Below are 18463 nucleotides of genomic sequence, written 5' to 3'. Positions count from 1 at the left end.
CTGACTTTCACTGAGGTATGTTTCCACAGTCGACAGCTGCCCCAGCATGGCCATTCTTCATGTGTCAGCTCGGACAATGTCACGTGATCAAATGTCATATGATTGAACCTCCAGGAATACATCACAAACAAGAATTAGCAACCCTACATAGGCCTCTTACACCAAAAAGACAGAGAAGACTTTCATCCCCTCAGTCTGGGTTGGACTTGAACCCAGAGGTTAAAGATCAGTGTCTAATCCAATAGGCCTCCCTGTTCCCGAACCTCATCATTTGTGTATATTATGCATTCTTTCTGTTAAAGACATCCTCCCATAAACTCAAAACAATACTGCAATGGTTCTTTTTTGTTTCCATTTCATACAAATTGTATTTACTTAAAGTGGCTGGTTCCTAGATATTTTATGATTTAATTTTAAATTTGCAAACAGGAGGTCTAACCTTTTGATACAACGCATGACTTTTCTTGTTGACTTCTAGTTTTATTAACCCGGTAAATATTTTTAACTTTGTGAATGGGTCGAGAACCAGAGGACACAGGTTTAAGGTGATTGGCAAAAGAACCAAAGGCGATGTAAGAAAAAACTTTTTTATGCAATGAGTGGTTAAGATCTGGAATGCACTTCCTGAAAAGGTGGTGGAGGCAGATTCAATCTTATCTTTCAAAAGGGAGTTAAATAAATACCTGAAGGTAATAAATTTGCAGTGATAGGGGGAAAAGGCGGGTGAGTGGGACTAGCTGAGAGTCGGCACGGGCTCGACCGCCCAAATGGCCTTCTTCCGTGCTGTAATCATTCTATGATTCTATTCACTTAACTTTACTAATTTTATGACTAAATAAATAATTTTTCCTATAGGCATTTTGATAGTAGGTACAGAAAGATTCAATACTTTCAAGACCAAGGGATGGTTTGATGAGAACAACCTTAGGGTGCATTTATACTGCAAGTTTACTGTTGATGCAAAGTGATTCTTGTTTCACACTAACACTCAATTGTCACTGCAAATCCCAAACCAGGGCTTGCCCTGATTCCCAAGTGTAGCAGAGTGAAACTACTTGGAGGGTAGTCTCACACCACTTCAGATAGAGTGCAAATCAAATATGGTGTTAAATCTGGTTTGCAACGTGGTTATATGGTCATGTTGGATCGCCTGAACACTTTGTAAACCTACCTGATATTAATTTAAATAAGAAGCTCAGCATATGTATATATCCAGCATAGGTAAAGTTGTCTCCTAAACAGTATAGTTGAAGTTTCAGCCAGTTAGGAGCCAAACAGTGGAAATAGAGTTCTGCCTGGTTGGAACCAAAACAGAAAGACTTGCATTTATATAGCACCTTATATGACCACCGGACATCCCAAAGTGCTTTACAGCCAATGAAGTACCTTTGGAGTGTAGTTACTGTTGTAATATAGGAAACGCGGCAGCCAATTTGTGCACAAGAAGCTCCCACAAACAGCAATGTGGTAATGACCAGATAATCTATTTTAATGATGTTAATTGAGGGATAAATATTGGCCAGAACACCAGGGATAACTTTCCTGCTCTTCTTCGATATAGTGGCATGGGATCTTTTACGTCCACCCTGGGAGAGCAGAGGGGCCTCGGTTTAACGTCTCATCCATAAGATGGCACTTCTGACAGAAACATAGAAGATAGGAGCAGGAGTAGGCCATTCGGCCCCTCGAGCCTGCTCCGCCATTTAATGAGATCATGGCTGATCATCCAAATTCAGTAGCCTGTCCCTGCTTTCTCCCCCTATCCCCTGATCCCTCTAGCCTTAAGAAATATATCTAACTCCTTCTTGAATATATTTAATGAATTGGCCTCAACTGCCTTTTGTGGTAGAGAATTCCACAGGTTCATCACTCTCTGGGTGAAGAAATTCCTCCTCATCCCTGTCCTAAATGGCTTACCCCTTATCTTTAGACTCTGACCCCTGGTTCTGGACTCCCCTGCCATTGGGAACATCCTTCCTGCATCTAGACTGTCTGGTCCTGTTAGAATTTTATAAGTTTCAATGAGATCCCCTCTCATTCTTCTAAACTCCAGCGAGTATAAGCCCAATCGACCCAATCTCTCCTCATACATCATTCCTGCCATCCCAGGTATCAGTCTGGTGAATCTTCGCTGCACTCCCTCCATGGCAGGAACATCCTTCCTCAGATAAGGTGACCAAAACTGCACACAATACTCAAGGTGTGGTCTTACCAAGGCCCTGTACAACTGCAGCAAGACATCCTTGCTCCTGCACTCGAATCCTCTCGCTATGAAGGCCAACATACCATTTGCCTTCTTAACCGCCTGCTGCACCTGCATGCTTACCTTCAGCGACTGGTGCACAAGGACACCCAGGTCTCATTGCACTTCCCCTTCTCCCAATCTATTGCCATTCAGATAATAATCTGCCTTCCTGTTTTTGCCACCAAAGTTAATAACCTCGCATTTATCCACATTGTACTATATCTGCCATGCGTCTGCCCAATCACCCAACCTGTCCAATTCATACTGGAGTTTCTCGGCATCCTCCTCACAGCACACATGCCCACCAAGCTTTGTGTCGTCTGCAAACTTGAAGATATTACATCAAGTTCCCTTGTCTAGATCATTAATATATATTGTGAATAGCTGGGGTCCTAGCACCAATCCCTGCAGTACCCCACTAGTCACTGCCTGCCTGCAACTCGGAAAAAGACCCGTTTATTCCAACTCTTTGCTTCCTGTCTGCCAACCAGTTCTCTATCCAAGTCAGTACCTTACCCCCAATCCCATATGCTTTAACTTTACACGCTAATCTCTTAAGCGGGACCTTATTGAAAGCCTTCTGAAAGTCCAAATACACCACATCCACTGGTTCTCCCTTATCTATTCTACCAGTTACATCCTCAAAAAATTCCAGTAGATTAGACAGTGCAGCACTCCCTCAGCACTGCACTGGGGTGTCAGCCTAGATTTTCGTGCTCAAGTCTCTGAAGTGGGACTTGACCAACTTAACAATCATTGCATGCAAATAATTTACCCACTATTATTTTTTCCAATGTTTCCCTTTCAGACATTATTTGCTGGTCGATTTATAAGAGTGGCAATGAATGTATCTAGTATTTAAATAACTGAATATACACTTTGCTCCAAGCATCAAACTGAAAATACATAAAATCAAATTCTTATGAAAACACAGGAAAAAACGATATTTTTTTTAAAAACACCACACTGATGACTGTTTTATAAATCTAGTTCCGTGGATGACAAGGCTAAGTCTATTGGTACAAATAAAAACAGCAAATGCTGGAAATACTCAGCGGGTCAGGCAGCATCTGTGGAGAGAGAAACCGAGTAAACGTTAACTCTGTTTCTCTCTCCACAGATGCTGCCTGACCCGCTGAGTATTTCCAGCATTTTCTGTTTTTATTTCAGATTTCCAGCATCTGCAGTATTTTGCTTTTCTATTGGTTCAAAAGCGTGTCCGACTGATGTACTGCAAAGCAAACAAATGGGCCGTTTGGTCTTACTCAAATGTTGGTATCTGCACTGGCCTTTCATTTAGATTTTCAAAATGAACCCAGAAATGACAAACAAATTGATCAAATTAAACATTTAATGATACAGCAATAGTGAGAATATACCCAGTAAAAACAACTATTTACGCCAGGCTACCAGAAAAGACGAATGAATTTGCTGGATTTCTATGAAATTCTAAACATTGTAATATAATGTGAGGTAGACAATGAAAGACGTCTCTCCACCCTCGGTACAAAAAGAAATAAACATATTAATATTTTAGGAGAATTACAACCTTGGGGATATCAGACAATGCTTGATTGACGTTTAAAACCCTGTACAACTCAAATATTATTATTTTTAAAAAATATTAGAAATATCACAAAATTCCGAGTGCATACAAAGATCTATACATAATCTTTTTTATACTTAATGTAATTGTTAACTTCTCCATTTTGCACATTAAAGTCTGGTTTAAATACACAAATATGTACAACACAACATATGAACAACAGTGCATCAAAGCTAATGTGCATTTTTATACATATTGGTCCTGGGGGTCGATTATTTCCCCACCTCCTAGTTGTGGGATCGTTCAATCCAGGCAATTTACAGTTTGCAACGTTGTCCCTTGGGGATTACCAAACAAATGGTGATTCAACTGAGCAAAACTTTACTAATGGGCAGAAGTGCACTTTTTTAAAATCCTGATCCAATAGAGTTTGTAAATCGTGAGCAAAGCACGGCTCTTCAAATGTTTTCCCATTGCGATCGCCGGAGGAAGGTAACTATTTGTACAAGAGTTTGCTTGTTTCCAACCTAAATTTGTAAATACTGTATTGTCTATAGCTGGTGAAACGCCGCCGATCCCATTGTGTGTTTGTGTCCTTATCGAGGACAGCAAATGCCATTTGGTCATTTTTAGATTCTGTCTTTTTCCCCCCCTTCGCAGTTTTTAATCACACCAGGCATCTTAAATTCCACCATAGATGTAATTACAATCTGCAACAATTCCTTTTTGGCCGTCGGCTCTTTCTGGCTGGTAATCTTGTCGGAATGTCAGAAGAAAAAGGAATAACCCTCTTTAAACAAGAAACCTGGGGGAGCGGAGCCATTCTCTCCTTTCATTAGTTCGGGTTTTTTTGTGTTTGGTAAATTACCTTCACCTTTAAAAAGGCAATCGAGATCAACAGATAATTGCGGGGAAAAGGGAACAGAAACGTTCTTCGGGCTTTGCCTTCTGCTCGCAGGTCCCATTACTCTCCGCATGCCAGCCCATGAAAGGAGCTGGGACTATTGCCTTCCCTTAATCTAAATTGGTTCAGTTTGAACAGGTGCCATCCTGTGTACACTACGATAATCATTGGAGACTGACCGAACATAATCCCCCTTCTACCTCTACCCCCGATCCAAACGTGACTGCAATAATCTAGTGGTGCATGTGCCTTCTCCCAGCTTTCAATCTAAAATCTAAAGTCTGCTGATGGGACAATCCACCGGACACGACTCTGGGAACCGCCAATGGATGGTCATTCGCTAAAGGGATTTGAGTAGGTTTCGCATATGGACGGGGAAAATAAATGCTGGAGATACCTGTCTACACCGACTCAGCAGGTCACTAAACTTCCACTTGAATCAGGCTTGTGTATAAATGGATTGTCCCCTAAGGATAACCCTGTCTCCAATGTCTGCGACCAGCAGCATATCATGAATAACAACTTCATGTGTAACTGTTTGGCACATATATGAAGCACGTTTATCTCCGCTTCTCTGTATGAACGGAAACCCATGGTTATTTAGTCCCCTTATTGTTCGTAATATGACACCTTATACAGTGTGATAATATCTGGGTGCAGAGGGGTTAGATATCGCCTTGCAGGTAAATTGCAGGCAGTGTATTAAAATATCGATGTCATATCAACTAAATGACTGGTATATGAATAAATTACAGAGAACATGCTAAGTTTTCTCTCTCCCTTTCTCTTTCTCTCTCTTCCCCTGGTGGATTATTCATGAGGACTGATGTGAGAAACGCAGCTATTTGAGTACATTTGAAACAGCGCGCCCCGTCCTCCGACCGACCAGCCCCGTGCTGTCCTCAAAGTTGCATTCGGTAGTCTTACTACCTCCGAAATTAGGGACAATTTGCTACCTGCACCCGCATGATTCCACCACCATGTCCTCGTATTGTTTATAGACAACATTATTGCCTGCATCGATGTACAAAATGCTGATAGGACTCAATTTGGTGGGAACGCAACAGCTCGGAGGGGTGGAATTGGGGTCCATGGAGTTCATGAGGGTTTGGATAATGGCATGGTTCGTGGGTTCTAAGTGAGATCTGAGGGGGAAGTCACATACTCCCTCACAGTGATAGGCTTCATAGTCCAGGGGAGCTATTATCCAATCGTCCCAACCCAACTCTTTGAAGTTCACATGCAGAGGTTTTTTACTGCAGCGGGACTTGGACTTCTTGCCATGTCTCTTGCCGTGGCGATTTGAAAAGGCGGTCCTTCTCTTCCTCCTGGCTTTGAACTGACGTTTGACTTCCTCATCGGAACCCTCTGACGACTTGATTTTTTCTTTCATCTCGCTAAAGAGATTTTCTCTTTTCCGAGTTCTAGTGAAAACCACTAAAAGAGCTCTTTCTTGAGGCTGCCTCCCTTTCCGACCGAATCCCACTTGTCTTAGATCAATATCACGCTCGCTTTTGCTGGATGTCACCTTAAATTCAAAACATAGCTGGGCAGGGTGTAGGAGCTTAAAGACCTCCCAGACATCAAAAACTTCCCATCCTTGTGTGTTTGAATGGTAGATATCAAGCGTTCTAGACTGCAATAATTTGGATGATTGCCCCTCGGTAAAACAGGAGTACAATTTGATGTCGTACAGACCTGTCAGTGTCTTTCGAAGTGCCTCGGGAGTTTTCCTCAGTATCCTCAATTCAGCCCCTACTAATTCCTCTTTGTCCGACAAAGTTGTTACATCAAACAAATATTTTTGCGTTCTTAAATGTGAATGCAAGAGATTGTCTATAAAAGAAAAAGTACAAAGAAACATTAGAAGGCAGGCTATAAACAAGGGTCATTAATTGGAAATCGCTCACAGTGTAAAGAAAGATCTGTCTCTCTCTATGCACGCGCATATATATAATATATATACCCACATATATATCATATATATATATATATAGAGAGAGAGAGAGAGATGTGCATATATATAAGGACTCCATTTCTAGGGCGAGAGACTATTCTAATAAGTTAAATAGATGTGTCTACCATTCTATAGATATAAGTTGGAAATATTTACTTATGAATCTATAAGAAGGAAACAGGTACATCACTGGCTGGTCCGACTGATTTACAACGTTTCATTCTCGCTGTTTTGAAATATCTCCTTGAGCCTTCCGTTTTTACGGACTGCGCGTTAAACTCGACAAAACAAGCGTTTTGCTGAGACAGTTAATAACTTAAGTTGCCAACAGAAAGAAAAGCTGGTTATTGTACAGTCACCAGACAAGAGCAGAGCTGACTATCGCCCTGTGCCCCAGTTATTTCAAAGGAAGTCCATTTCAAGATTTGAAAATACGCTGCTCCCTTGTTCTGCTTGTTATAATTAAAGAGATAGGAATCACTGACACCGCACTCAGCAGGTCAAGCTTTTAACGTAACGTAACATAACTACAAACAAATAAGATTTAAAGTTACTCTCACAGAAGCCGCACATTTTTACTAGCTCGACTCCGTCTTATTCGTTTTTTTGTAAAACAATACAGCACCATGAACTCGTGGTCTGTGGAATAAACGGGCTGCTCTTTAAAATTCGGATTCAATTGTGGTCGCTTTTATCAGAACCATTGCAAACTATTCGGAGCCACATTGAGGCGCGTTGAAACCGCAAGAGCTTCCCTGGGACTTGTCCCAAATTCACAACTGAACTTCTACATGACAACAGACCATGAAACGAGAGTGTAAATACAGCCTTGATTTTAAAAAGTCACGTTTAAAGTTGCAGTGTCGTGATTTCGGTAACTCCTGCCTTTAAACATGAAAGCTACTTTTTTTTGTAATACTGCAGTTACCAATCTACATATCAGTATTTCTGCATATTGAACAGAAATATAACAACCCAGCGTGTTTAAACTTTCCGTGTCCTATCCCTGTAGAACATAGGTACGCTGTGTTTTAGATTTATTTTGTCTATGATATCGCGGGTGAAATTTCGGAGAATAAGTGTGCTTTGTGGAATAGGCCGTAAAGAAAATACAGTGATTTGGTAGTCTACAACAGACATTGCAGTAAGTCCTCGTCCACACAATCTGCTGAGGTAAATGTTATTATTAAAACAGATCATTTGTCGTCTTCCTCGCACGCATGGAGGTTTTGAATTATCTACAGTGCTAAGATCAGTTGAGGTGATCTTGAAATTCTAAGCAGCAAATGTACAAGCAATCGCATCTACTATATATGGACCAAGAAAACTTAGTTATAGGCAAGCCTCTGCCTTACATCTTAACAAGGGTAAAACCTCTCATCAATGTAAAAAAACATCTATCCACAAAGCGTTTAATTAGGATTGCAGATGCTTATGTCAAACAGCCACACTCCCCACAGAAATCACCACTACATTACCCCTATGAGTCGGAAATACCAAGTAATCGCTCAGTTGGCTGCATGTGCGATGATCTAATTAATCGGTATGCAACAACCAAAATATTTTTGGCCTATAATATACAAAATTTCACTGAACAGTGGTGCTGAGACCATTTCGGAGGTGGTGGGGGTGGGGTTGGAGAGGAAGGAAAGCCATTAACTGCAAGCTACAATAAGAACGTGTAAAGGTCTTTACAATACAAATTGATATTGAAAATCAAATCCTTTGTATTTAAATAATTAAATAGTTCAATTTTGCACTACCTCTCAAACTACCCGGGGTCTGTGCTTGATGTGCAGATGTATATGGAAGATAGTTTTTGTTGCACTTTATTCCCTCAGTGGTGATCACACAACAGCACAATGTAGTTCATTTGTTTACACGGATGTGCTTTTCCCCAAAAAACACGCTGTACTGTTTCTACATATAAACTGTGGTTGCCGAATTTCGAGGTTGTGTTATTTTTTATAATCAGCTGATGATATTTTTACTGCAATGCATGAATGTAACAGTATGTTGATTCAATGTTGATGATGCAGTCATTTTGTCCAAACACTGATCCCAGCTGGCAGGTGGATTCATTTGGACCAGAAGCATTTCTAATAAAATGTACAAAACTGAAATAATTATTATTGATAGTGCACTTGTGTGTTATACTAGGGAATTGTCTGTGAGCTTTCCTTTCCAGAAAACAATCAAACTTTACCACACAGGCAGAATTCAGCCAATTGTAGCAGATTTGAAACAGATGACCAATTCTATGTTCTTGTCTCTAATGTATACACTTTGATTAGGAGTGCATTTTAACAACCTGTTCACTCACGACCCGTGCCTGTGCGTGCGATAGTTAACCATTGTGAAATTGCAGTTTGGAGCAGCCAAAACAGTATAGACAACGTAGTATTGTAATATGGTGCTTTTACTGTAAAATTGACCCAACTCTTTACTTTGTCAGTATGGTTTAAATTCAACATTCTGATAAATACAATAATTACATATGTAATTTGCAATATGTTCAATGTGTAGCGACACCTGCAAATAGCATCCCGCTGTGGTGTTAGGACTCCTGAAGAAAATTTCTGCCCAGCTGATTTCCCTTCTACTGCCCCTCCCCTCCCCCTGTCCCTCAAGGTTTCATGGGCCCTTAGTCATTCCCTAATGAAGTTTTCCTTTAATGAACAGGTTGCGCTGGGTGACGTGTTGATGAAATTGGACGGCCAACCCGTGAGTGTGCATAAATCAGGCAAAGAGACATGTCGAGCTTTGCAAACCCAAATCATTCCTTCAAACATCAATTTTGTCACGTAGCAGAAATAAAACCTAACTTTAAAAAAAGAGAATAAACCTTCCTGGAAGCTAATAGAAATATATATATATAAAAAAGTGTTGAACAATCACACCGACAGGGCACCACGCCGGGTCTGTAGTATGTTAGAGACAGAAGTTCGACAGGAACAATGAATAAATCTTCCGGTAAACGTGGGCCCTGTAATGTGAATTGTTAAAGTGCCTCGTATATATCCGCTTTAAAAACGGTCAAGTCTGAGGATGGCATTCACAAAGAAAACTCCACCCGGGTCCTGTGCAGCACCTGCCCTCCCCTCCCCCCAGCCAGGAGGGTTGTCATCGCCTTCACCAAATGTGTTTCAAACTCCTTTGAATTCAGGAAAATGCTTCGTTAGGAAAAGACACGTGGAGGGTGTAAACTTGACTCCTGTGTTGTTGGGGAGAACTATTAGATTTGGGATATTTTGAACGGTAACTTTTTACAGTCAATTTTAACCATAACCGAAGGTCTTTAAATTTATCAATTCGATTTTTAAAAAATATTTCAGATACCTTCAATTCAGAAAGATAATAAGCAGTCTTTTATCGATTCAAAAATGATCAGAGATTGTTACATGTTGGCACGTATTCTGTAGTTTTAAAAAAAATATTATTTCCATTCCAGAAAGGGTCGTCATAGACATTAATATGTTACATTGTTCACCAATATTCCCGCAACTCAAAAGACATACGGAGAATTTTCAAGAACCTACGGGAAACATGACAACTACATTTAGGATGTTTTCTATAGATTTAAGCGTGGCGAGCTGCTGGGTACACTGTTATAATGGCTGCAAATTGGGCAGGGTAGGGTTTGGTACCTTGATGTTTATAGATTTAATACTAGTGTGGGTAGGGCCAGCCAAACGACTAATGTCAAAGGTGCAGCATTGCCATTTTATGGAAGAATAAGTCCTGTGCCTGCTGTCACCCTCTCCACTCGCCTACTGCTGCCTTTAATCCCAGCCACAACTCCTAATAGGATGACAAAGCGGTGGAGACAAGTGCTCCATATTCCAGTCTGCTGCTCGCGATCTTATCTGGCCTTCTTTTGTCATGTTTTGAAGGGGAAAAAACACGGAATTCAAATCCCCAAAAAGTCTACTCAAACAGAAATGCAGCGGGCAAGACGCGCGACACATCCCTTTGTCGAGTGAATTCGCGACTACTGTCATGGGCTGGAGGGCAAGATTTACTTTCCAATCATGGAGCGCAGTCAATCGCCTGTAAACGTTTAAATGTGCTTTTCACTACAGCTAAATTAATAGTGATACTAAAAATGTTTAGCTCTAATTTATTGCCCTGTCTGCTTGCTTCGCACTGCCTATATCTTGGTCATCTCTCCTGTTTCCACAAGTCTACCAGCTACCAATCTGTTTTCCTGCATCTCATGCTATCCGTATGTGTGCACCACTTCGTGTCATTCTAGATGCGTACAAATGCGCTTAGTACAGCATGCAGCGCTGAAATGGGTTTTCTTCTTCTTGAGGTTGGCTCTGGTCCCTTCTTGCATTACTGTATATCCAGTAAGGAAGCGGACTAATTTAAAACAGAAATCAATTTGCACGGAGCCAACATCGATTCTTGTCCGGGAGTGTCAAAAAAATGAATGGTGTTGAACAAAGATTCAGTTCTAACAGTTAATCGTTATTTATTTTAACACAAGTAAGATGCCCGCGTTTAACTTGCGTTAAGGAGTTTATGAGGCTGGGAATTGGAATAATTTGCCTTAGACTGTCAGGTTTATTCTGGAACGGCGGAAATTGTTTCAACGAAATTAATGTCACAATCCCTTGTTCCAAACTGATAACGACCGTAAAACAAATGCATTAAAATTATACACAGTAAATGCGAGTTTGAAAGGAAAGCGACCACGAAGAAAGTCACCTATTAATCTTTCGTCGAGCATTAAGCTTCTCCCGTTGAACCCAATTACATATCAGCAGCGTTTCCATAAAACACACGTCTAAAATATTTACACAAGTACATTCAGGGCCTTTCTTACCTAAGGTTCACGTTTCGACTTGGTCAGAGAACGTGTTCCTCTGCTTATCCCACTAATCGTTTTGATATCCCTTCTCCCTTCACTTTCCCTGAACACGGTGTAATATTAAACTTAGATTGGAACCTTCTGTTTGGGCAGTTACTTTAAGCGTCTGTTCCACATTAGTGTTTTTATATGGGTCTCAAACAAATCGAATACAAGGTCACCAAATAATTAACAGTTTCCAATTCCCTCTTCATCCATTAAAATACTTCCCTACTTATATTTCATTTCCCCTACGTCTTAAAGTTTATAAAGACAACAGTCTGTCTCTGCGTTCAGTTCTACCCAATTCTATGTAGCTGGTTAGAAAGAGAGGTTCGCTCTTATGGTTCAACGTCACAGGTTGTGAAAAGTATTCTATGTTCCAGCCTTTTGTCGTTTCACAGTGTTGCATTACATTCGGCTTTACCGTCCATGTCACACTGGAAACGAAAACCTGGAGCAAATAAAAGATTTTAAATCCAACTAATGATGTCTTTAACCCCAAACAGGCAGCTGTGACTAAAACAAAATCATTCTGCTTCGAAAATGCAATAGCAGATTTCATATTTTATGTACTATATACACACAATAACACACGGGTATATAGTATAGTTATCACGAGGGCACCACGGGTGCTGTAATGAGACTAAGAAAATCATCTTTTGATTAACAAAAAAAAATGCTTTCAGCTTTAGATGCTGCTAGTAAACCTGTCGTATTTTCTTTAATTCCTTCCCCTAATTGTCATGTTTTACTCTGCAAGCTCTAATGCTGGGGGTCCCGAGGCCAGCGCGCACCATCTGCGTTTTAATGAGTTACTTCATGTGCCAAAAGTAATTTTGCTACATTCAACTAGTTCTTGTCTGATCTTGCGACCGTAACGAACGATGAAATTCGCATACTTCTCCAGCCTTGTGCTTTGCTGTCTGTTTTTTTGAAATGCCCTCTAGTCTATTAACTAATTTTGTAAAGAATCGAACTTGATGCTGGGAGTTACTGGTTAGAACAAAGCGACCGGTTAGAAACTGCGCTGAATGTGTTGTTTTTGTTAAAGAAACTGATCCGTTGCTAAAAGTCTGCTAAGTTCCAGGGAGCAGCGGAATTCACATCCAGCAATTAATGCCTCGCAAAGTAGCGATCCCGGAGGGTGGTGGGCAGTAAAAGAAATAACCACTTCAGAGCAACGGAAGTTCTGTTGAGATTTGGTGATGTGCCATTGGCTGGGCCAGTTCATTATGGGAGAACAGACAATATTTGATATGTTGTGACATGAACACTCAATTAGATCATTGAGTTCAAATACTCAAATCACTGTCTTTATGCTAAGCAACCCTCAGAAGGTCCAGCGCAGGGTCACAGCGGTGACACATTAAATCACATCATCGAGGAGACTGAGGCTCTTACTCCAGCCACTGGCTCCGTTCACAAAAAACAGGCCCGAGCCGAAAAAAATGTCACCAAGTCTGCAGTAAAAGGAGCAGCTACTCTCTGCACTTGAAGCAGACGCTCCAGTAGGTATTACGTTGATGGCGCTGAAGGAATTTAGTGTAAATAAACAATATTTTTAAACGCTGATTACTGGATACAATTATTAAAAAGCTGTCGGATCTGCGCAGGCTTGTAATCGGTTTACAGTTAACGGCACGTTTCTCAATATGTCGAAACCACAGCTCCTGTACATGCCAGGCAGGAGCGCAAGTTTATTTCCTTCCGATCTAGTTCAATCAAGAAATGTTTTTGAGCCTAAGTTGACATTTACTTGACGTTAACCTTTCAGCAATGTTTAAAAACTAACCGTGCAAGATGAAGTAGAATAACGCTGGATCTGACAAATCTACCTATGTTTTAAAAATTGCAATCTTAAAACTTGTTTTCTGTCTTCTCCTCCCAAAACCAAGATATCGATCATGTTTCGGCCTTGGTCTATCAGTAACACCCCAACTGTTGGCTTATATTTCTTTCAGATGCTATTCGAGTGCATTTTCTATTTTTATCAGACGGCAGTGTCCTGGTTACTCCGCTGATCCATGTCATTTACTGTTCGCTGCTAAACGCTGCTAGCAAATCAGATTCTGTCACTTTCGTAATCACACAACGCGGATGGAGCATTTGTTTCTAAAAAAAAAAGTCGCTATTTACTTGATTTGATCAGGGATGTTTGAAAATAAATGTTATAACGTCAATAAAACGTGTCTTCTTAAACCCTCATAAATAAGTGTCGTGATCCATGAACTCTTCAAGGTGGCTTCAGACTTCCGTTAAGGTGTTCAAATAGATTGGCAAGTATTTCATTTCAAATAACGTGTCATCCCAGGATGCTTACCGTTACTCCTGGGTACAGTTTTGTCTTATTGCGAAACAGGTCGGGTAACCTGACCACACCGGTACGTACGCCCTTCTCCAGTTAACAACAGAAGGAACTTGTGAATGGAGCTGCAGGCTAACCCGCATCCAAAATCTTAAGGGCCATGTGCCTGTCGCCCCCCCCCCCACCCCCCCCCCCCCCCAAGGCGGGGACACAAAAATAAAGATCAACATGAAATAAATTAAGGTGATTTACATCATCCCTTCTCTAGAGCCAATCAGTCCCGCTGATTTAAATGAAATCTGTTGAGGTTATCCGTGGTTTGCTGCAGTTTAGCACTAAAATCAGACAGGTTGTTGTAAAAGTGGTTCTAGTTTACGGATAACAGGGCAGGGACAGAATTTACAACAGTCATTAAGACCTAACATCAATTAGCATGTTATTAGTCACAAGTAAATGTCAACTTAGGCTCAAAACATTTCTTGATTGAACTAGATCGGAAGGAAATAAACTTGCGCTCCTGCCTGGGCTGTACAGGAGCTGTGGTTTCGACATATTGAGAAACGTGCCGTTAACTGTAAACCGATTACAAGCCTGCTCAGATCCGACAGCTTTTTAATAATTATATCCAGTAATCAGCTTTTAAAAATATTAAGTTTATTTTCACTATATTCCTTTAACACCGTAAACTTACCCGTTGAATCGTCTCCTTCAATGCAGCAAGTAGCTGCTCCTTTTATTCCCCTTCTTGTGAAAAGATCAATGCACAGGTTTCAGTTCGAAGTGGAAAATGTCATTTTAACGAAAGCTCAAATCAAAGGGATCTTTCCAGATCCCCATAATGGAAGTCCATATTTTGGACCAACCTCGTTTTAATATTTTGCCTAGCATTTACAGAATGGAGCAGAGAGTGCTGAGAAAAAGTACATCAACTCCCACAATGCGTATGGCAGAGCAGGTAATACTGATAACGCAACGTTACTGATAAGATGGTGCTGGGTCCAGCAAATGTTTGTGTTCAGCTGCTTTGAGCTCTGTTTGCTTTAAGGCGGAGTATTAAAGTATTTTTTTTGAAATATTTTAAAATCAGGACACTTACAAGTGACCCCATATTATATTAAATCGAAGACAATATGACGTTTATAGGGGGAATGTTATATATGCTGCTTGTTTAAACGGCACAGTATGCAGTAAGTGCCCCCTATTGTTTCTGAAGTAACCCCTACAACTTTATAACATTCTTGCCCTCTTATTTAATTTTACAAAAATAAAACTCCAAGAAATTGCCAGCAATCGTTCTCTTTCGTGATTAGCAATCAGGACTCGATGCCAGCTGTCCATAACATTACAACCCGTTTCAACAAATTGGCACAGATTGCTACAGACCGAATCTGCCCTTCAAAAAACAGAAAACGGCATTAATTCTCGATCCAAAAATGCACAAAGAAAATAAACGGGGTCATGAGAGGGGAAAGAAAACGAACACATGACTCGGTATAAAACGGCAGCGTTAAAAGGAACGGATTTGTGGGTCAGGACCAACCTTCTGCTCTGTCCACGAAACTTGTGATCGTGTTGGCAGACTTTGTTGCGCGGAAGAGACTGGCGTTTATTCCAAGTTTCTCGGCTGCCGAGTAAGTCCTGTATACCGACATCATGAACTGGTGAGGGATCACAGTGTCGGCCCGCCGGCCTCTGCCAACCCGCTGACCGCTCTCTTTAATCAGCAGCTTTCGCCCTTTGCCATCCTTTTGGAGCCCCGCTCGGCCGAACGCTGTCCCGGAGGAGCCGGCACTGGGAGCAGCAGCAGCAGGAGCGAGGGACAGAGCTGCCGGCTCCACGCACTGTAAGTCCCACCAGCAGCAGGTGACCGAGCAGAGGAAGAGGGCAGCGGCTCGGAGCGGATCCATCCCGAATGAGTCCCGAATGGAATTTAAACCGCTCCGCTCGGGCACGTCTCGCTTAAGCTGAAAAAAAACCTCCCCGCAAAGCGCTTGGCCGTGAGAGCTGCGCGCCGGCCCACCCGCCGCCCGCCCGGCACCCACTGCCCTGACGCCGCGCGCCGGCCCGCCCACTCATGCACGCACGCACGCCCGAACCCGCGCGCTCTCTGATTGGACGAGCGGCGGCAACTGGGCGCGCACTGCCCGCCCCCCGCCGCCAGGGGGGGGGGGAATGTGGAAAGGAGGGGAGGCTGCGGGACGGCTAACGGGGCTCGCCACAAGAATCAGATCCACTCCAACATAATCGAAGTTACAAGCTCTGCTGAAGAGTCTGTTCGTGAAATAAAACGTATTTTGTTGTAGCACAGAGCAATTTCAGATAGTGTTTTTGTTTATGCTCCACCCAAACATTCACCGGCTCCCAAGCTCACAATCAGAACAGACCATGTCCATTCTTCCAGGGAAATGTTAGCAATCTGAGTATTAAAAAAAGGAAAGAACGGCTTGCATGTATATAGCGCCTTTCACGACCACCGGCACTTTACAGCCAGTGAAGTACTTTTTTTTGCAGTGTAGTCACTGTTGCAATGTCGGAAATAATAATAAACTAAAAGAATGCACTTGTCAGATTGTTTTAAAGCATGCTAGCAGAATAAACACAGGACGAAAACGAAGTCAAATTATGTATTTTCCATATAACATTACACATGTTTTTGTGCTGTAAAATATGTATTTACCAAAAATACTCCACGGGCAAATAATAAGCTGACAGGTAGACGCCGACAGTCTTATGCTGAAAAGATGGTCATCTATTTGAATGGATGGTGTATGTTTACCTCCACAATGAGATATTCCCCAGTGTAAATCTAAAATTTACATACGATTAGTGTTACGTACAGGTGCATTACAAGAACGTGATCTTCGGAATTTGAGTTTAAAGGCGAATAGCAAAATAATTTATGTATCCTGTCAGTGCAAGACTATTCTATACGTGTATGGACAAATATAATAGTGGTAGGAAATCAAACATAAATTCAGTTTCTAGAAAATGAAAAGCGTTTATTGCTAAATGAAGTATGATTTGCAGTCACTAATATTTTATAATAATGAACTGTAAGTACATTTCGAACTATTTGTGTTTTATAGGTTTTCTATCTAAACTGGTTTCATTGATATCTATTTCATTGTTCTAGAAAATATCTAAAATACTTTGGTACAAATGTAAATTACGAAGATAAAGCAGCAGTTATATGCTGTATAACAACAGAAAATGCTGGAAAAACTCAGCAGGCCAGGCAACATCCGTGGAGAGAAATTAGAGTCAACGTTTCGGGTCAAAACCCTTTATCAAGATTTCCAGCATCTGCAGTATTTTGCTATCCTACTAGTTATATGCTGTAGTCGGAAGGTTCTCACATTATGTTATTCATTATTACCAAGCTTATGTTTCCTCTAATACTGTCCAGCTGACCACTGCACACTCAGTGCTATGACTCAATTCTAGGTTGTTGCGTGTGTAGGTAAAGTTGACAGTGCCTAAAACATTAAACGATTCCCCCATCTGGTGGCAGTACTAAGCAGTAGTACATCAAATATACTGTAACTGAATACAATGATGTGCCATTGCCCGATCGTGCATTTTAAATTCGATTCTGGTGCTGATATAAAATCTGGATCCACAGAATTAACACTGAAAACAATGGAGAGTTTATTATTGTTGTAAATTTGTATTTTAACTAATTTCGATTGATCCTCGATAATGATTAGCGTGCAGATCGCAACTCATCCTTAAAGAAGACTTTGATTTACTCCTGTAGAAATAAGGGTATAGACAACTATCACAGTCTATTTAGCAGGGATACGGTCTACACTTTATTCAAAGACCCTTATTTATTATTATCTGATCAATTAACTTTTGGCACTAAATTTCCATTTTGCTGTGCTATTATGTTGTCTAACATAAATTAGGATAATTCAATTGTTTTTGTGCAAAAAACGGCCCAAATGATCGGGATTAGGCTGTATATTTTCCCCGTTCACTAATTTTAGTGAAACAGCAAATGTGCTTTACATCTACCTTTCCACGAACATTAATACACAGAAGAAAATATAGAATAAAAACAGAAGATGCTGGAAAAAGCCAGCCCGTCAGGCAGCATTTGTAAAGAAAGGAGAAATGTTCATCTTAAGGAAAATATATCCGCTGTTGCCCAAAATTTCTTTAGAAAAAAAAAGGTGCTTGTTTCTTTGTCAAAATAAAAGCCACTAAGTAAATTGCAGGAACTTCTGTTTTTGAACACTGCTTCATTTGTGATACAAAGAACAGGTAATCATGACATATTAGTAATAGTGATACTTTAATACGTCTAGTACTTTGTCCATCTAGTTGTGGAGCGTGAAAATATAGGAGAAGGTGGCTGAAGAACAATTGAGAACAGTCCCAAGGCATTGCATATATTCAGACTATAAAGTGACAATGCTGACTTTCCTCCACAAGAATAGTTAGAACAGATAAAGGCAACCATTTTTGACACTTGGTAATAGTTTTGACATCATAATAGGGTTAAACGTTTTTGATTTATTGTGTTACATTTTGATTTTTGTTTTTTTGATTTAAGTGAAATATAAAGCCACCAAGTGTTTGATGTAAACAGCATTGGCAATATCTTGTTATTCTACTAATTAAATGGGTGGGGTTTATTTTTGCT

At 40.8% G+C, this 18463-nt stretch overlaps 1 protein-coding gene across 1 annotated transcript; it reads right to left on the bottom strand.

Moving 5' to 3' along the window:
- Nucleotides 1-3582: 3582 nt before the first annotated feature.
- Nucleotides 3583-15835, bottom strand: gdf6a (growth differentiation factor 6a). Its single transcript, XM_085992611.1, has 2 exons — nt 15356-15835; nt 3583-6531 (listed from the first exon to the last, which is right to left on the bottom strand). The coding sequence occupies exons 1-2, from the start codon at nt 15720-15722 to the stop codon at nt 5648-5650; spliced, it is 1251 nt and encodes a 416-aa protein (XP_085848737.1). The 5' UTR covers nt 15723-15835; the 3' UTR covers nt 3583-5647.
- Between the last annotated feature and the right edge of the window lie 2628 nt (nt 15836-18463).

Source organism: Somniosus microcephalus, chromosome 7 (genome assembly GCF_052327205.1).
Source record: "Somniosus microcephalus isolate GS21.2 chromosome 7, FLI_Smic_1.0, whole genome shotgun sequence".
Lineage (NCBI taxonomy): Eukaryota > Metazoa > Chordata > Chondrichthyes > Squaliformes > Somniosidae > Somniosus > Somniosus microcephalus.
The sequence above is the reverse complement of the archived record's forward strand: the minus strand, read 5'-3'. Positions and strand labels throughout refer to the sequence as shown.